Raw genomic sequence first — 18,282 nt, 5'->3', positions numbered from 1 at the left:
AGAGTAGCGGGGAGAGAGAGCGAAGGTTGGGACGGCGCGATACCATCCGAGTAGGGGCAGTGTGGGAGGTGTTGGATGAGAGCGAGAGGGAAAAGGATACAAGGCAGTGGTCGGAGACTTGGAGGGGAGTTGCAATGAGGTTAGTGGAAGAACAGCATCTAGTAAAGATGAGGTCGAGCGTATTGCCTGCCTTGTGAGTAGGGGGGGAAGGTGAGAGGGTGAGGTCAAAAGAGGAGAGGAGTGGAAAGGAGGCAGAGAGGAAAGAGTCAAAAGGTAGACGTGGGGAGGTTAAAGTCGCCCAGAACTGTGAGAGGTGAGCCGTCCTCAGGAAAGGAGCTTATCAAGGCATCAAGCTCATTGATGAACTCTCCGAGGGAACCTGGAGGGCGATAAATGATAAGGATGTTAAGCTTGAAAGGGCTAGTAACTGTGACAGCATGGAATTCAAAGGAGGCGATAGACAGATGGGTAAGGGAGAAAGAGAGAATGACCACTTGGGAGAGATGAGGATCCCGGTGCCACCACCCCGCTGACCAGACGCTCTCGGGGTGTGCGAGAACACGTGGGCGGACGAAGAGAGAGCAGTAGGAGTAGCAGTGTTGTCTGTGGTGATCCATGTTTCCGTCAGTGCCAAGAAGTCGAGGGACTGGAGGGAGGCATAGGCTGAGATGAACTCTGCCTTGTTGACCGCAGATTGGCAGTTCCAGAGGCTACCGGAGACCTGGAACTCCACGTGGGTCGTGCGCGCTGGGACCACCAGAGTAGGGTGGCCGCGGCCACGCGGTGAGGAGCGTTTGTATGGTCTGTGCAGAGAGGAGAGAACAGGGATAAACAGACACATAGTTGACAGGCTACAGAAGAGGCTACGCTAATGCAAAGGAGATTGGAATGACAAGTGGACTACACGTCTCGAATGTTCAGAAAGTTAAGCTACGTAGCAAGAATCTTATTGACTAAAATGATTAAAATGATACAGTACTGCTGAAGTAGGCCAGCTGGCAGTGGGTGCGTTGTTGACACTACACTAATCAAGTCGTTCCGTTGAGTGTAATAGTTTCTGCAGTGTTGCTATTCGGGGGCTAGCAGGCTAGCTAGCAGTGTTGTTTACGTTACGTTGCGTTAAAAGAACGACAATAGATGGCTAGCGAACCTAGAAAATCGCTCTAGACTACACAATTATCTTTGATACAAAGACGGCTATGTAGCTAGCTAAGTAGCTAGCTACGATCAAACAAATCAAACCGTTGTACTGTAATGAAATGAAGTGAAAATGTGATACTACCTGTGAGTGCGACCGGGTAGTTGAGTTCTATACAGAAGACGTTGGCTAGCGTTGGCTAGCTGTTGGCTAGCTAGCAGAGTCACCTACGTTAAGGACGACAAATAGCTGGCTAGCTAACCTCGGTAAATTAAGATAATCACTCTAAGACTACACACTCTAAACCTAAACAACACAATTATCTTGGATACGATGATACGAAGACAGCAAAGACAGCTATGTAGCTAGCTAACACTAAACTAATCAAGTCGTTCAGTTGAGTGTGATAGTTTCTCCAGTGCAGCTAATCAGTGGACGTTAGCTAGCTGGCTAGTGAAGACTACGTTAGGACGGCGAAATACGATAATTACGCAATTATCTTTGATACAAAGACGGCTATGTAGCTAGCTGAGAAGAATTTGCTAAGATAAGACAAATCAAACCGTTGTGTTATAATGAAATATAATGAAAAAGTTATACTACCCGTTGGAGCGACGTGCAGATGCGACCACACTGTTGTTGACTGAGCATGTGACGAATACAATTTGGTTTGATTTTGATTTGTTGAACTGTCTTTGAAGGCTCAAAATGATCTTGCCTCAAGAGTTTTCTATCCTCCAGCTTTTGTGTTTATGTTGGCCTGCACAGTACATATCTTTGACTTTGTATTGTGGTTTTGTGTAACATGTGGCCTGTGGAAGCTTTCTCACTGTAATGTGATCATAGAGAGGATCTCCTATCTGCAATCCTCGCTCAACAATCTAGCACCGTCCGCAGGACCCCTTGATGCCGCCCCCCACCATTGCTACTCCGCAGTTCAATATGTTTCTTATAGGATACCGTTGAATTGGCAGAGTGCTTGGTTTTATATGATGAGACTGACAGTAGATGGGATTGATTTGTCCCTTCTGGTTTGAACCCAAATGAACACTGGCTGGATGCGAGCATGGTTGGTGGCCATGGGCTGCTTGATAGCTGGTGAAAGACCACATGGGCTGACATGAGATGTAATATATAACCTGATTGGAGTTCAGTTTGGTACACTCAAACGTTGCATTCACCATTTATATTCAAACAGACCGCAAACGGCGGTTGTTTCTTCTGATGTAGGTTTAGTAGCGATATACACTGCGTGTACAAAACATTAGAAACTCCTTCCTAATATTGAGTTGCACCTCCCTTTTGCCCTCAGTACAGCCTCCATTCGTCGGGGCATGGACTCTACAATGTGTCATGCGTTCCACAGGGATGCTGGCCCATGTTGACCCCAATGCTTCCCCACGGTTGTGTCAAGTTGTCTGGATGTCCTTTTGGGTGGTGGACCATTCTTGATACACACAGGAAACTGTTGAGTATGAAAAAACCCAGCAGCATTACAGTTCTACCATACCCCGCTCAAAGACAAATATTTTGTCTTGCCCATTCACCCTCTGAATAGAACAAATGCACAATCGTCTCAAGGTTAACAAATCATTCCTTAAAAGAGCAGTTGTTTTTAATGTTTTGTACTCTCAGTGTAGGTCTGTGTGAACTTGCTATAGTAAAATGATCATCGCTCGTTCTGTTAGCCGACCAGATTCCCCTTTTCAATTGTCATTCAGAAACAAGAACAAGACATATTCCTAATTGTCCACAGGAATATCTATTGCTATCCATTGTTGCTTTGTTGAGATAAAAAAATATATACTTATGAAGATGAATTGGCCATGCTTAACCACATTTTTTGGAGCATCGCTTTAGGCAACATGATATTTTGCATTTCATCTGTCAAATCAAATGTATTCGTCACATGCTTGGTAAACAACTGGGGTAGACTAACAGTGAAATGCTTACTTACTGGTCCTTCCCAACAATGCAGAGAGAGAGAACATTTTAGAAAAAGTAGAGAAGTATTAATAAATACACAATGAGTAACAAAATCTGGGCTATATACACAGGTTACTAGTACTGAGTCGAAGAGCAGGGGTACGAGGTAATTGAGGTAGATACAGATATGTACAAATAACTAGGAACAAAGTGACTAGGCAACAGGATAGATGATAAACAGTAGCAGCAGCTTATGTGAAAGCACACAAACTTTTTTTTAAAGGGTGCAAAAAGGGTCTATGCTGGTTGTCCGGGTAGCTATTTAGTAAACTATTGAACAAACTATTTAGTCTTATGGCTTGGGGGGTAAAAGCTCTTCAGGGCCCTGTTGGTTCCAGACTTGGTGCATCGGTACTGCTTTCCATGCGGTAGCAGGGAACAGTCTATAAATTGATTATCTTTAGGGGCCTTCCTCTGACACCGCCTGGTATAGATGTCCTGGATGGCAGGGAGCTTGCCCCCAGTGATTTACTGGGCCATATGCACTACCCTCTGTAGTGCCTTGCGGTCGGATGCCAAGCAGATGCCATACCATGCGGTGATGCAGCAAGTCACGATGCTCTCAATGGTGCAGCTGTAGAACTTTTTGAGGATCTGAGGACCCATGCCAAATCTTTTCAGCCTCCTGAGGGGGAAGAGGTGTTCTCATGCCCTCTTCATGACTGTGTTGGTGTGTGTGGACCACAATAGATCCTTAGTGATGTGGACACCGAGGAACTTGAAGCTTTCAACCCACTCCACTACAATCCCATCAATGTGAATGGGAACTCCGTTTCCTGTAGTCCACTAACAGCTCCTTTGTCTTGCTATCATTGAGGGAGAGGATGTTGTCTGAGCTTGTGTGTGCTTGTGTTTTAAGGGCGTCTGTGAATGTGCATATGCAGGATTCTTAGCATTTGTGAATGTTTTTGTTGTATTTCATACAATTTCTATCAAAGCATCCATTCACGTCCATTCATAATTTAGAACCCTCACTACTGTTCTCTCCAGACTTCTTTTCATTTGCTTTTGTTTCCCCTTCCCTCCACCTTGACACAGTGCTTTTCCACACAGTGCTTTTCCCAGTTGCCCCCGGTCAGGAGACACCTTTCGTTACCTCACCTGTTCTTCCCCTTTGGAACGCACTGCTATTTCACTTGGTTTGATTCGCGCCCTCTTCACCATCACAACCCTTCTGTCTACTCCTTTTCCCTCCCGTTCTTCCTGCTTTTGAATCAAAGGCTGGCGCAGCTTATACACACTTAAGCCCCCTTTTAAAAACTATACTTTTTCCCCAGCTGGAAAACATGTTTAAATATTTAGCACCCATATTCACAGCTGTTTGACACTTGTAATTCCTCGTCTTACAAGTCCCAAACAAACCGCAGAGAAGATCACACAGTCAGTCTGAATCACAGCTGTCATCAGTATTCACTTCGACTCTCCCCCCCTTATTGAAATAATAAGGAATCATCTGAACTTTGGAAAATGGTGATAGTAACTGCTGGTGTTTGATATTTAATAAAAGGCAGCAGAAAATGGAAGGAAGACATTCTTTTGAGCTGCAGCTGCATTGTTCTGGGGCTGTCTGTTAATAACGCACAACTGAAGTGCAGTTCTCCAACGGGGGGGACAACAAAAACAAATCCAATTTTTATAGTTCCTAAGAAGGTCTTTGTTTCAAATGTAGGTGTCAGATAAAAAGGCATATGCGGAAATGGGGAAGGGGCGCGCACCAATGCACTCGCAGACGCACAATATTTATCATGGACTGTTTTTAAATCATTTGATGTTTAGCTGCATGAGAAGAACAATTATTTCGATAACAGGCCATTATTTCTTTAGGAAGTACGGTATATGGAAGGTATTTATTTATAGGTCAATGTGTATGCGCCTGTGTATATGCATCCCTATGTGTCTCTGCGTGTATGACTGCACGTGTTTGTGTGTTTATTCTTGTGATGTTTTGGTGACTCGGCTCCTCTGTCAAAGCCACAGGGGTAAAGGCTTGATATTGTCTGTTGTAGCTCACCAGGAGTGGCCAGCAACTTGGCACTTTATTTAAATGAGTAGCAGGGAAGATTCTGACACTGACTGGGTGGCTTAGGGAAATGCACAATCACATTTCTGAAGGGAGAAATTCTGCCCTTAGTCCGTCCTCTTGTCCCATTGCATAAGTAGAGAGATTGTTGTACAGGTAAAAAAAAAAATGTTTTGTTGTTGTTTATGTTGTTTTCTAATGTAGGTATTAGGTTATGGATTTGGGACCTGTTTAGTACTCATACCTACAAATGCATTTGATACCTGTTTCGTGTACGAGGACCACCCTAGTTTGCTATATATACAAAAGTATGTGGACATCCCTTCAAATGAGTAGATTTGGCTATTTCAGCCACACCCGTTGCTGACGGGTGTATAACATCGAGCACAGAGCCATGCGATCTCCATAGACAAACATTGGCAGTAGAATGGCCTTACTGAAAAGCTCAGTGGCTTTCAACGTAGCACCGTCATAGGATGCCACCTTTTCAACAAGTCAGTTTGTCAAATTTCTGACCGGCTAGAGCTGCCCCGGGTCAACTGTCAGTGCTGTTACTGTGAAGTGGAAATATCTTGGTGCAACAACGGCTCAACTGCAAAGTGGTAGGCCACACAAGCTCACAGAATGGGACCGCCAGTGCTGATGTACGTAGCATGTAACAATCGTCTGTCCTCTGTTGCAACACTCACTCCCGAGTTCCAAACTGCTTCTGGAAGCAACTTCAGCACAAGAAATGTTCGTCAGGAGCTTAAGATCACCATGCGCAATGCCAAGTGTCGGCTGGAGTGGTGTAAATCTCGCTGCCATTGGACTCTGGAGCAGTGGAAACGCGTTCTCTGGAGTGATGCTTCACATCTGGCAGTCCGACGGACAATTCTGGGTTTGGCGGATGCAATGAGAAAACTACAGTACCTGCCAAATGCGTAGTGTCCACTGTAAAGTCTGGTGGTGGAATAATGGTCTGTGGCTGATTTTCATGGTTTAGGCCTCTTCGTTCCAGTAAAGGAATTTTTTTGTTTGTATTATACCCCCCTTTTCCGATCTTGTCTCATCGCTGCAACTCCCCAACAGGCTCAGGAGAGGCAAAGGTGGAGTCATTCTTCCTCTGAAACATGACCCGCCTAACTACGCTCCTTAACACCTGTCAGCCTAACCCGGAAGCCAGCCGCACCAATGTGTTGGAGTAAACACCGCTCAACTGGTGACCGGAGTCAGCCTGCAGGCCCCCAGCCTGCCACAAGGAGTCACTAGGGCGCGATGAGCCAAGTAAAGCCCCACCGGCCAAACCCTCCCCTAACCTGGACGATGCTGGGCCAATTGTGCGCCCTCCTATATGGGACTCCCGGCCACGGCCAGTTGTGGCACAGCCCGGGAATGTACCCGGGTCTGTAGTAACTCCTCTACCACTGGGATGCAGTGCACCACTCGGGAGGCTCAGTGAAGCAAAGTCTTAATGCTACAGCATTCAATGACATTCTAGACGATTCTGTCCTTCCAACTTTGTGGGGAAAGACTCTTTCCTGTGTCAGCATGACAATGCCCCCGTGCACAAAGCGAAGTCCATACAGAAATCGTTTGTTGAGATCGGTGTGGAAGAACTTGACTGGCCTGCACGGAGCCCTGACCTCAACCCCATTACATTGGAACACCAAGCCGGGCATAACATCAGTGCCAGACCTCATAAATGCTCTTGTGGCTGAATGGAAGCAAGTCCCTGCAGCACTGTTCCAGCATCTAGTGGAAAGCCTTCCCTTATAGCAGTGAAGGTGGGACCCACGCCATATCAATGCCTGTGATTTGGGATTGAGGTGTTCGACTAGCAGGTGTCCACATACTTTTGGTTACTTCCCTGTTGGTTGGTTTATTTCTCTCGCTGAAGTCGTTATATGACCGGTGTTGCGGTGTCGTTACTGGATCTGTGCCGGCTGGGCTGCACTCTCAACCCTTCCTTCAGGTTACGTCAGCGTCAAACCTGGCTGGGCGCATTATTCTAATGACCCCCACCCCACCCCACAACCGCTACCACCAGCACATCCCCGAATAACCCCCCACCGAAAAGTAGACAGAACGAGGGAGAGAGAGATAGCGGGAGAAAGAAATTCAGGGAAATGCTTTGAAGTGGCTTTTCACCGCAGCAAGTCTGCTGGCCGTCTCCCCGAGACGTGTCACCTTTGCCGAGAGGGAATAGGAAAATCACGTTTCGAATGGTAATGATAACATACTAATCACTTGAGCTCTTTGAAGAACGGGGGAGTGAGCTCCTCTGTCAGTATCCCCGGCTTCCTTGTGCTCCGAGGCACACAGGCACAGCCATGGTCTAGGTGTATTAGCTTAAGCGTTGCATGTCAATACGTCCCCTCCATCTCCGCTGATCCATAGGGGCTCATTAAGCCGAGCTGACTCCCTTCTCTCTCCCCGCACGGCGCGCATCGGCACACCACCGTCACTCTGCACACCCAGCCACCCACCACCCGCCAGCCCCCTTCTCTCTCTCCCTCCTCTCAACCTCACACTCTCCCATCAACATCCTCGGCCCCTCCCTCCCTTTAACTATTAAAAGTATTTCTGCAGTTTTAAATGACATCTGTCAACCAGCAAGGAGAAGACCGGTAAATCAAAAATGGAGGCATTTTTTCTCTTCTCTGTTCCCATCCCTCTGATTGTCAAAGTTTGAAAAGTGGGATGTCGTCTTATTTTATCTATTTTATTTCCTTGGAGTGATTAGCTGGTACACATTTTTGACAGGTTAACTAGAACTAGAGATTCCAGCGCTCCTCTCCCTCTTTCAAAATGGGTGGAAACCCCTTACAGAGAGTGTTACCATTCATCTGAGTGGTGGATCTATGGTATGTCTATGGTAGCCTTGTTGGGCTTGCATAACATAACTCATGTTAAAAGGGTTTAAAACGTCACACATGTAGGTTCAGTAAAGACATGACTACTGAAAGACTGGAGAATCCCAAGGCAAATTACCTATATGTAGGCCTAGATGTATAATTGAGTTCAGGTTATTATAAAAGATGGCACAACCCTTGACTGTGACTTTTCCGCATATCTATCTGAATGGCTTGTTAGGGCCATTTATAATGTAATAATACAATGACATTGAATGTGGTGATTAGCAAATAAATGCAAGACAATTACATGTATATTAACGCAGCTCATTTTACAAAACATATTTCTAGCTTTGCGAACACGACAGTGGTTAAATATGTTTTTGTGAATATGAAAACATTTGTGACTCCACGGATTGATTACATTTGTGATCAGCATTTTACGCATTTATGTCTTTTTTTTACATTTGTGAGTTGTGTTTTATGGTCAATTTGTGCAGGTTAATGATCTGGGAACCAGATTTGGAGATCTTCAATTATCTTAATTTTTTTTGTTTAAATCCTAGCTTTCTTTCCTCCTTTCCTTGCTCCCTTTCCTTCCTTAGCACCCTTTCCTCACCTCCTTTTCTCCTTTCTTAGCCTATTTCCTTTCTCCCTTTCCTTCCTTTCCTCCTCTCCTTAGCTTTCCTAGCACCATTTCCTTTCCTCTTTTCCTAACTCCCTTTCCTAGCAAATGAGGAAAGGAATCTATGAAAGGCGTAAAATAAATGGGGCTAGGAAAGGAAACGAGGAAAGGAAATGGGGGGAAGCTAGGAAATTATAGAATACGAGGGAAAGGGAGAATGGTAAAAGGCTAGAGAAGGAAAGTGAGCCAGGAAATGAGGAAAGTAAGCTAAGATGGGAGGAAAGAGAGTTAGGAAACAAAGGAGAGGAAAGGAAGGAAATGTATCAAGTAAAGGAAATTAGGAAAGAAAATAAGGAAAGGAAGCTAGGATACCAAATGGATGGATTCTAAAATTAAGTATGTGATATATTTGTTTTTATGATATTTTTAAGAGAACTGAAGATCTCCTAATCTTGATGCTGTTTCATTAATATGCACAAACTGATCCATAAAATGCAACTCACAAATATGTGGGGCAACTCACAAATGTAAATATACTGAACAAAAGTATAAATGCGTTACAGTTCATTTAAGGAAATTTGTCATTTGAAATAAATAAAGTCCTAATCTATGGATTTCACATGACTGGGAATGCAAATATGCATCTGTTGGTCACAAAGAAAATGTAAGGGCGTGGATCAGAAAACCAGTCTGTGTCTGGTGTGACCACCATTTGCCTCATGCAGCGTGACACGTCTCCTTCGCAGAGAGTTGATCAGGCTGTTGATTTGTTGCCTATGGAATGTTGTCCCACTTATCTTCAATGGCTGTGTGAAGTTGCTGGATATGGTTGGGAACAGGAACAAGCTGTCGTACACGTCGATCCACAGCATTCCAAACGTGCTCAATGGGTGACATGTCTGCCATGCAGGCCATGGAAGAACTGGGACATTTTCAGCAAACAGAAATTGTGTACAGATCCTTGCAACATGGGGCCATGCATTATCATTCTGAAGCATGAGGTGATGGAGACGGATGAATGGCACAACAATGGGCCTCAGGATCTCATCACGGTATCTCTCTGCATTCAAATTTGCATTGATAAAATGCAATTGTCCTCATTGTCTGTAGCCTGCCTGCCCATACCATAACCCCATCGCCACCATGGCGCAATGTGTTCACAACGTTGACATCAGCAAACCACGATGTCATACACGTGGTCTGCATGTTGTGAGGCCGGTTGGACGCCAAATTCTCTAAAACAACGTTGGAGGTGGCTTATGGTAGAGAAATGAGCATTCAATTATCTGACAACATCTCTGGTGGACATTCCTGCAGTCAGAATGCCAATTGCACTCGCTCAAAACGTGAGACATCTGTGGCATTGTGTTATGCAACAAAACTGCACATTTTATTGTCCCCAGCACGAGGTGCACCTGTGTAATGATCATGCTGTTTAATCAGCTTCTTGATATGTCACACCTGTCAAGTAGATGGATTATCTTGGCAAATGAGAAAGGCTCACTAACATGGACAGAAACAAATTTGTGCAGACAATTTTAAAGACAGCTTTTGTGCGTATGGAAAATGTCTGGGATCTTTTATTTCAAATCATGGAACATTGGACCAACACTTTACATGTTGCGTTTATATTTTTGTTCAGTGTACATAAAATGCAGGTCATAAATGTAATCCATGGCGTCACAAATGTTGTCCCATATCTAAAATCCAACGAATGTATTTGCTAAGCATAATTTGTTTTTTTGTTAGCGATGACTTGTATGCTTTTTGATCATGGCATATGTTTGTGAAACTACACGGGCATATTTACAGACTGGGATTTTTATTTAAATGTTGCATTCTGTATTTGCAAATCAAATTTTCTGTTGTTTATGAGTCACTACTCAACCACTTCTAACAGGGGCCAATATGTATGGAACGTTTTGTTCAAATGGAAAAGGGTGCGGTCAAAACAGGGATTGAAATCAAACGGAACGACCGGTCTTTCAGAAGAGAACGGCTCTGGGTCGATGTTGGCCATGTCATTCACTGACGTTGTTGATGCCAAATGTAATATTCTATTACAACTCCTACCAGTGTCTAGATAAAGAAAACACCTCTGTCTTTGAAAAATGATCCAATCAATCACTTGCTTATTTAAGAAACACAAAGTACCTTGAATACCCCTTTTAGAACAGCTGTACATCGTTTCAATGGGCAGCCTTGTCAGTTGTTGATGCCTCTGAGTATGTCAACATACAGTGCACTCTGTGTACAAGGCTTGATATGCTGTTGTGAAGATGTATTCTGGAACTGGAACTCGTGGTTGTAAGGATTGCTCTTAGTCTATACAAGGATAATCTAGTATAGTAAGTGGCTAATACTAACTGGTCAGCACCGGTATAGGTCTGCTAAACATGTCGTGTTTGCACATGCCGTTTAAGAGTACCCATAATCCATTATTGTCAATATATCTCGGTGTCCATTTGTTTAGGATGTAACTGTCACTGGTCCTGGTTTATATGATTGCATGGTACATGTCACTGATGTGCGTGTTGTGTATTTTGCTATTTGTTTTGGTGCTTTCTGTTTACTCAGCCTTCGGTAATTATGTTAGGCTAATGTTGCATTTCAGTACTCGCTCTTTTACGTAACACACTTCCAAATTGATTGGCATGATATGGTCCTATGGTCACCTCCTGAAGTGGTCTACTTGGTCTGTCATCATCCATTTGCTACACCAGTAGAAATTTCGAGAAAGCAATATCTTTCTTATGTTCCATAACCAAATACATTAGGAGAGTAAATGTGTTTGATTTCCACTTTAATGAGGCTTTCCTCCTTAATTCCAGAGCCATCGCCTTGACAGGTTTTTTTTTTTTTTTTGAACTTGAAAGCTGCAAATGATAATTTATTACATCTCAATTAGCTCTTCCTCCCTCCATCAACTTTGCCCTCCGCGCTAAATGTGAAGTAATTACTTGCAGTAGACTGAACAAGACGAGGAGGGGGGAAAAAAAGAAAAAAAAGAGAAGAACCTTCTGGTGATACTTATTTTAATATTGTATAAGAATAGATACTTTATTGTACTTCTAGTTTTCTTTCTTTTTACAGTAACAACTGTGCGATATGCCCCCCCCAACTCAACATGCATGTTACTGATATTTCACCTGCTACAAGTGTTTGTTAATGAAGAATATTGGAACTGGCCATTGCTGTTGTGGTCGTAGTGGTGGTCTGTGTTTTGATGGCAGTGTTGAGGTGTTTCTCTGAAACGCTTCCCAGCCCTCTCAATCATCATTTTTCTGTCTCGTTTTTCTCCAATTTGTTTTAGAGAGCACATCTGTTGGACAACACAGAGAAGCTGGAAAGGTCATCTCGGAGGCTGGAAGCTGGCTACCAGATAGCAGTGGAAACCGGTATGCATTCTGTTTGGATGGAAGGGGGGGGGGTGTGAGTGAGCGACAGCAAATTGTCTCGCTCGTACGTGAGGTGGATAGAGAGAGAGAGGAAAAAACTCCTTGACGACTGGTGACATTTTCAGGAGCACATCAAAGGCAAGCAAGGGGGAGAGAGGTGTACGGGCGACAGAGCAGGCGCCGCTGCTCCTCGTTTGGCTCCTGGGAAAAACACACGCTCTTCTCCCCTGCATCTGCGCGTGTGTGTGTGTGTGTGTGTGTGTGTGTGTGTGTGTGTGTGTGTGTGTGTGTGTGTGTGTGTGTGTGTGTGTGTGTGTGTGTGTGTGTGTGTGAGTTGTTTTTTATAGCGCCAAAAAGACAGGGGTCTACTGAAATAAACAACATCAGCGTTTCCTCCACTAGTTCTTAATTTAGAGACTCAGACAAAGCACAATAAACATCACTGAATACATGGCCATCTCGAACAGAAAGTCATGTGTTTTCCTCATTACTAAGGTTAGTTTTGTTTTTTAAATCTTTAAATATGGAGAAATTATCTCATTTGGATTTGAAATAGATTAAACCAGTTATTCGTTTTTTCTCCTCCTGACAGTCACAACATTATTGAGTCACAGTGTATTCCTTAGAGAGATATCAAAGCTCATTCTTGAAGTATCAACTGGCTTTCTGTGGCTTCCGCAGTAGTTTTGAAAAAGTTTTGTTCATTTACACTATAATGGAGGAATGGCGCGCGTGTGACATCGACAGATTTAATCATTCACGTCGAGAAAGGGGTGTACAGACCACTGCCTTTTGATGTTCAGTAAGTAGAACTCACAAATTCATAAATACAATCTGCATTCTCTGCTTAAAAATGTTGTTTCATATGATTCTCTGATGATCTCCGAGACTTATATTATTCTTGTTTTCCCCGTGTCGAACTCTGTGGCAGACCCTATTTTGATTCCATTCAGTCACGTATTTCAGTTGAATGGCTCTTTTTGATGGTTTGTCTAGTGTGTTGGTTGGTGTTAAAGAAATGGTCCGTGTTCTACCCGTGTTCTCTACCTCCCGGGCCTATTACTTTCCACAGTAAGGGCTAGTCATGCGCCCTCTGAACCCTCATCTGCCCTGTTTGTGCGGCTAACTGAGAACAATGGTTGTTTATCCTGGTCCCACACACACTGCTCAGGTCTACACCAGCAGTGAGTTGTTTGGGGTTTGGTGGGGTGTGAGCCTTTGTCACCTCGTGTTTAATCTGTGATCCCCCCCCTCACCCTCCTGTCGGTTCCGGCCCTCCGCTCAGATGCACAAGCTGAAACGACAAATGCTCAGGGAGAACCAACGCTGAGAGGCAACAGCCGAGTCACGTTGGGAACACTGTCAGACCACAGACAACAAACAATCTTAGAACTCAAATGTGTTGAGACCCCAGACGTGTGAGAAATGCAGTGCCTTCAAAAAGTATTCACACCCCTCGACTTTTTCAAAATGTTGTTGTATTTACAGCCTGAATTAAACATGTATTAAATTGACATTTTGTGTCACTGGTCTACACACTGTACTCCATAATGTCAAAGTGGAATTATGTTTTCAGAAATTAATCAAAACTGAAAAGCGGAAATGTCTTGAGTCAAACTCTTTCTTATGGAAAACCTAAATAAGTTCAGGAGTAAATATGTGCTTACATAGCATGATTATTGAATGACGATGTCATCTCTGTACCCCACACATGCAATTATCTGTAAGTTCCCTCGGTCCTGCAGTTCATTTCAAACACAGATTGAACCACAAAGACCAGGGAGGTTCTCCAATGCCTCGCAAAGAAGTGTAGATTGGTAACAATAATACAAAATAAAAAATATTCTAAAACATGCATCCTGTTTTCATCAAAGCACTGATGTAAAACTGCAAAAAATGTTTCAAAGAAATTGACTTTAAGTCCTGAATAAAAAGTGTTATGTTTGGGGCAAATACAACACATCGCTGAGTACCACTCTTTATATTTAGTACCATATCTTTATATTTTCAAGCATGATGGTGGGTGCATCATGTTATGGGTATGCTTGTCATCGGCAAGTACTCAGGAGTTCTTTAGAATAAAAAGAAACTGAATAGATATAATCCTAGAGGAAAACCTTGTTCAGTCTGCTTTCCAACAGACACTGGGGGACAAATTCACCTTTCAGCAGGAAAATGACCAAAAACACAAGGCCAAATATACACTGGAGTTTCTTACCAAGAAGACATTAAATGTTCCTAAGTGGCCTAGTTGCAGTTTTGACTTAAATCGTCTTGAAAATCAATGGCAAGACGTGAAAATGGCTGTGTAGTGATGGTCAACAACCAATTTGACAGAGCTTGAAAAATTGTTCAAGTAATAATATGCAAATATTGCACAGTCCAGGTGTGCAAAGCTCTTAGAGACTTACTCAAAAAGAGTCACCTTTGTCAGAGCTGTAATCCCTGCCAAAGGTGATTCTAGCATGTGTTGACCTAGGGTTGTGAATGCTTATGTACATGAGATATTTCTGTTTTTAATATTCAAGAAATTAGCAAAAATGTGTAAACCTTGTTTTCACTTTGTCATTATAGGGTATTGTGTGTCAATTTTAATACATTTTTGAATTCAGGCTGTGACACAACAACATGTGGATTAAGTCAATGGGTGTGAATACTTTCTGAAGGCACTGAGAACACAAACGTTGACTAGTGGTCATTCCAATGCTGTTTCAACAACCTGTACTGCATATTTACATCGGTGGACAATCACAGCACCATGAGAAGACATGAAATTCAGTGGGGCAATCCAGCTAATGGATCTTTTTGGTTTTGTAGTCATTCTGTTGAATGTTTTTCATTGTATTTTTGTGTTGACAAAATTCACAAAAAAAATTGAAAGATTTTATTTTGTTGCAAGTGCTCAATTCACTTGTTTGGCCTAACTAATCCCCCATTCAGTTATATCTCACTTTCAAACTAAAAGAGATAATGATATGAGTATGTACTGGGCTTTTATTCATCGTTCTGAAGCATAAACATTTCTACATTTTTAAGATTGCTTAAAATGGATAAAGGATATGCTTTGAAATGTTGAATGTCGGGATGGATATTGTTTTAAAAGGGTTAAACAATGATAATCTGTGCGTTGTGTTTGTCCAATCAAAGACTTGCTCTGGTCATAAATACGCTGTTACACGAAAAACAAACTCTTGTTAAGATGGAAAATTAAAGCATCCTTAGTGAAGAACAGTTAGTGTAGCTATTTTACAATAATTCTAAGTCACCCTCCAAATCCAGACAATAACTATAATTATGCCCCATAAGTCCTGTAATTGACCAATGGGGAGAAAAAATATTTAAAGACAGTTTCTCTTTTCTTTCAAAGAGAGAGAGATCCTGAACAAAAGCAGAAAAAAAAGATGGAGCTCCAACTGCTGCTTTGCCCCCCCCCCCCCCCCCCCCCCCCATTTACTTTGGCATCGATAACATTCCACTTAATGACCACAAATCAAGAAAGCCAGGGTACCATAAGGTCACTTTATAAAAAAATACGTCCTCTCAGTTCTTTGAAATGGTGAGTCTTCACAGAATATCATTTTAGAGAATTTATTTGAGCACTGTTTTTTCCCCCTATTTCACACTCTCCAGTGTATTTTGGAAAGCGCTGGCTTGCCAAGAGCACTGAAAGCCCTTTGAGGGATATTGAGAAGGCTCTGTGGACATCCCAAGCTATTTACCACACACACCCTTAAGAACCAGCCTCTGTTTGTCTCATAAATAAAGTATAGAACTTCATTAGTGCAGGGCACAGACTTAAAAGGCGCGCATATGAACATGCAGACGGAGGCCTGGCCTGTTTTAAAGAGAGCCCTAAGTACAGGAGGAGGGCATGTAGTTAGCCAATTTAAACGCATTTGAATCAAGGGTGTCTGCAAGCCCAAAATGTGAGGAGGCTAGACTGACTCCAAATCAAAGAGGTCAGATTCTGAGGCACAATTTGACTTTGTGAAGATGTGAGAGGGGTCTGATTAGACATGTTTAGAGATGGATGGCATGTCAGATTCCATTTTGTAGATGTACTGAAGTGCTCTCTCCCCTTGATTAGAATCAATTGGAGAGGTAGAGGGTAGAGTTGGTTTTGTTTGCTGAGGGGCGATTAATACAATACTGGCTTCCTTTGAAGTGCATACACCTACAGTATATCTGAACACTATACACACGTGCATACTGTACTCAATTGATTATTGACCTAAAATCATACTTTTTGAGATAATAAAGAGAAATACAATCACTCTGTTTCAACTTAAGATGCTTCCGGGAGTAATTTGTTTTGTTTAGCCTGTACCGGTCGGTGTATGTTTGTTAGATGGCACACGTTAGTGTTTTGAAGTAATATTTTTTTCCCATCTATGATTTGACAGGCATATTATTGTACATGTATTGAATATTAATCATTAGAAAAAACAGAGGCCTCTAATCTTGGCTCCACCAAAATGTCAACCCCCTTTTCCTCTTTTTAAAGCTCAGCGGTCGAAAACAAAGCAAAGCGACTGAAACAAACCACAAAGTGGGCAAAACAAATAAAAGAGAAACTCAAGGGGCCAGCGATGAAGCCAAGATCGCTCCTCGGCTCACGGCCCCGGTGTCAGTGCTCTGATCGATGGAGGAAAATGAAATCAGCTCATTAGGGATTGATTTCAGACCTGTTTAGATAAGCAGAGAGGGTCGGGGCCCGGGCCCCTGGTGGCCCTTCGGCAGCCCAAAGTTCACTCTGTGCCAGGCAGAGAGCAGCACCGCAGGCCATCAACTTTATTAGCACTGAGATAAGCTGATTAGACCTTGTCAATCAAAGGTGCCAATGACTCAATCGACAGCCCCGGCCTTTCTTTTTCTCCCTTTTCTTCCCCTCTCTCTCTCCCTCCCACTCTCAATCTCCCTCGTTTTTTTTTAATGATAAATCATTGAAGCGACCAACAAAGCAGTAGGCAGACATCGTGGGCTAAGCTAAGCAGCCCTGCAGTTGTCACCAAGGCGGACCATGCAGGGACCCTGTGATGATGTGACAACTGTATTACAGATTAGATCAATTTGTTTTAGAGCAGTTTGATTTCCAACTGCAGCGGTATTAAAAGTCGAGGGGAGGAGAGGGAGGGAGAGAGCATTGATTGTCGTCATGGAACATGACTCCAGCGGCAGAGCACAGGGTGTTGGGGACACAGATAACTAAATAGATACATGATGGGGTGGAGAAATAAATAAATATGTTTTGTAAACATTTTTTTTTATTTTTTTTTAAGTCCTCGGCGCTCGTTTGAAGCAAAAGCATGGCTTTGAGACTTGCTGTGAGTCCATGGGTGCTGGAGTGCCTCAGTAACATGGCTCACGCTTGTCCCCGGCTTGCACGATCTCCCCCCCTCCATCTTAGTCCTTTCTTTCTCCGTTTCTCTTTCTCACTCTCTTAATTTCTCCCCGTTCTGTCTTAAGATCAGACTTTATCATTCTTTTGGTGTTTAGCCACCAAAGTGATGCTTGCGCTTCAAATCGTTTTTGGCTAAACACTTAGCAAATGACATAACAAGCTATATTTAGCAATACCCAGAAATATTGTTTTGGAACTGGCTTTCAACCTTGAATTTTCTTTTCTTGTTCTCTTCTTATGAGACAACACATTTATAACTGTTTTGTGCTATTTGGTAACCGAGAGGACAAGATCTCTATATAAATCAAACTATCTGTCTATACCATTTAGCGTCATTGTATCAAATCCAGCTACATTGGGTCTCGAGCAAAGAGGAAAATAAGGGAAGAGGATAAAAGGACATATTCTGCTAACTGGTATCATTTGTCATTTATCAGAGAATCTCGTCAGTCACAAAATAGTATACTTAAGTCTAATATTCTCTATCCTCATAATGTTGATAATAGTGAAAATGTAAGTTTATGAATCTGTTGATTTCAATTCAAATAGCTTACATTGTGCTGTTGTTTACGTGGTCCTCTTTGTCGTTGTTTGAAGGAAGTTCCCTTTATTAGGATCCCCATTAGCTACTGCACATGTAGCAGCTACTCTTCCTGGGGTCCACATCAAACATACAAATGCATGACAGAGTACAGAACAGTTAGAGACAAGAACAGCAAAAGACATTACAGAAAAATACAAACCAATACATTGTCAAGACATATTTACACTTCATATATGCATATTCATATATTTATCATCAGTACAGTTATATTACATCTTTATATAGAGGCGAGGCGCTGTGGTACATTGTTTTTGTAATAAAAATGTAAAGCTAAAT

General features: G+C 42.8%; 1 protein-coding gene across 2 annotated transcripts in view; it reads left to right on the top strand.

The window, feature by feature from the left end:
- The window catches only part of LOC124039976 (vesicle transport through interaction with t-SNAREs homolog 1A-like), a 178,691-nt gene that overhangs the window by 50,638 nt on the left and 109,771 nt on the right, over positions 1 to 18,282 (top strand). For both annotated transcript variants that reach the window (XM_046356616.1, XM_046356615.1), the window contains exon 5: positions 11,917 to 12,001. In XM_046356616.1, the coding sequence (XP_046212572.1) occupies positions 11,917 to 12,001 (85 nt within the window). The remainder of the gene's footprint in view (positions 1 to 11,916; positions 12,002 to 18,282) is intronic.

Source organism: Oncorhynchus gorbuscha, linkage group LG07 (genome assembly GCF_021184085.1).
Source record: "Oncorhynchus gorbuscha isolate QuinsamMale2020 ecotype Even-year linkage group LG07, OgorEven_v1.0, whole genome shotgun sequence".
NCBI lineage: Eukaryota > Metazoa > Chordata > Actinopteri > Salmoniformes > Salmonidae > Oncorhynchus > Oncorhynchus gorbuscha.
The sequence above is the reverse complement of the archived record's forward strand: the minus strand, read 5'-3'. Positions and strand labels throughout refer to the sequence as shown.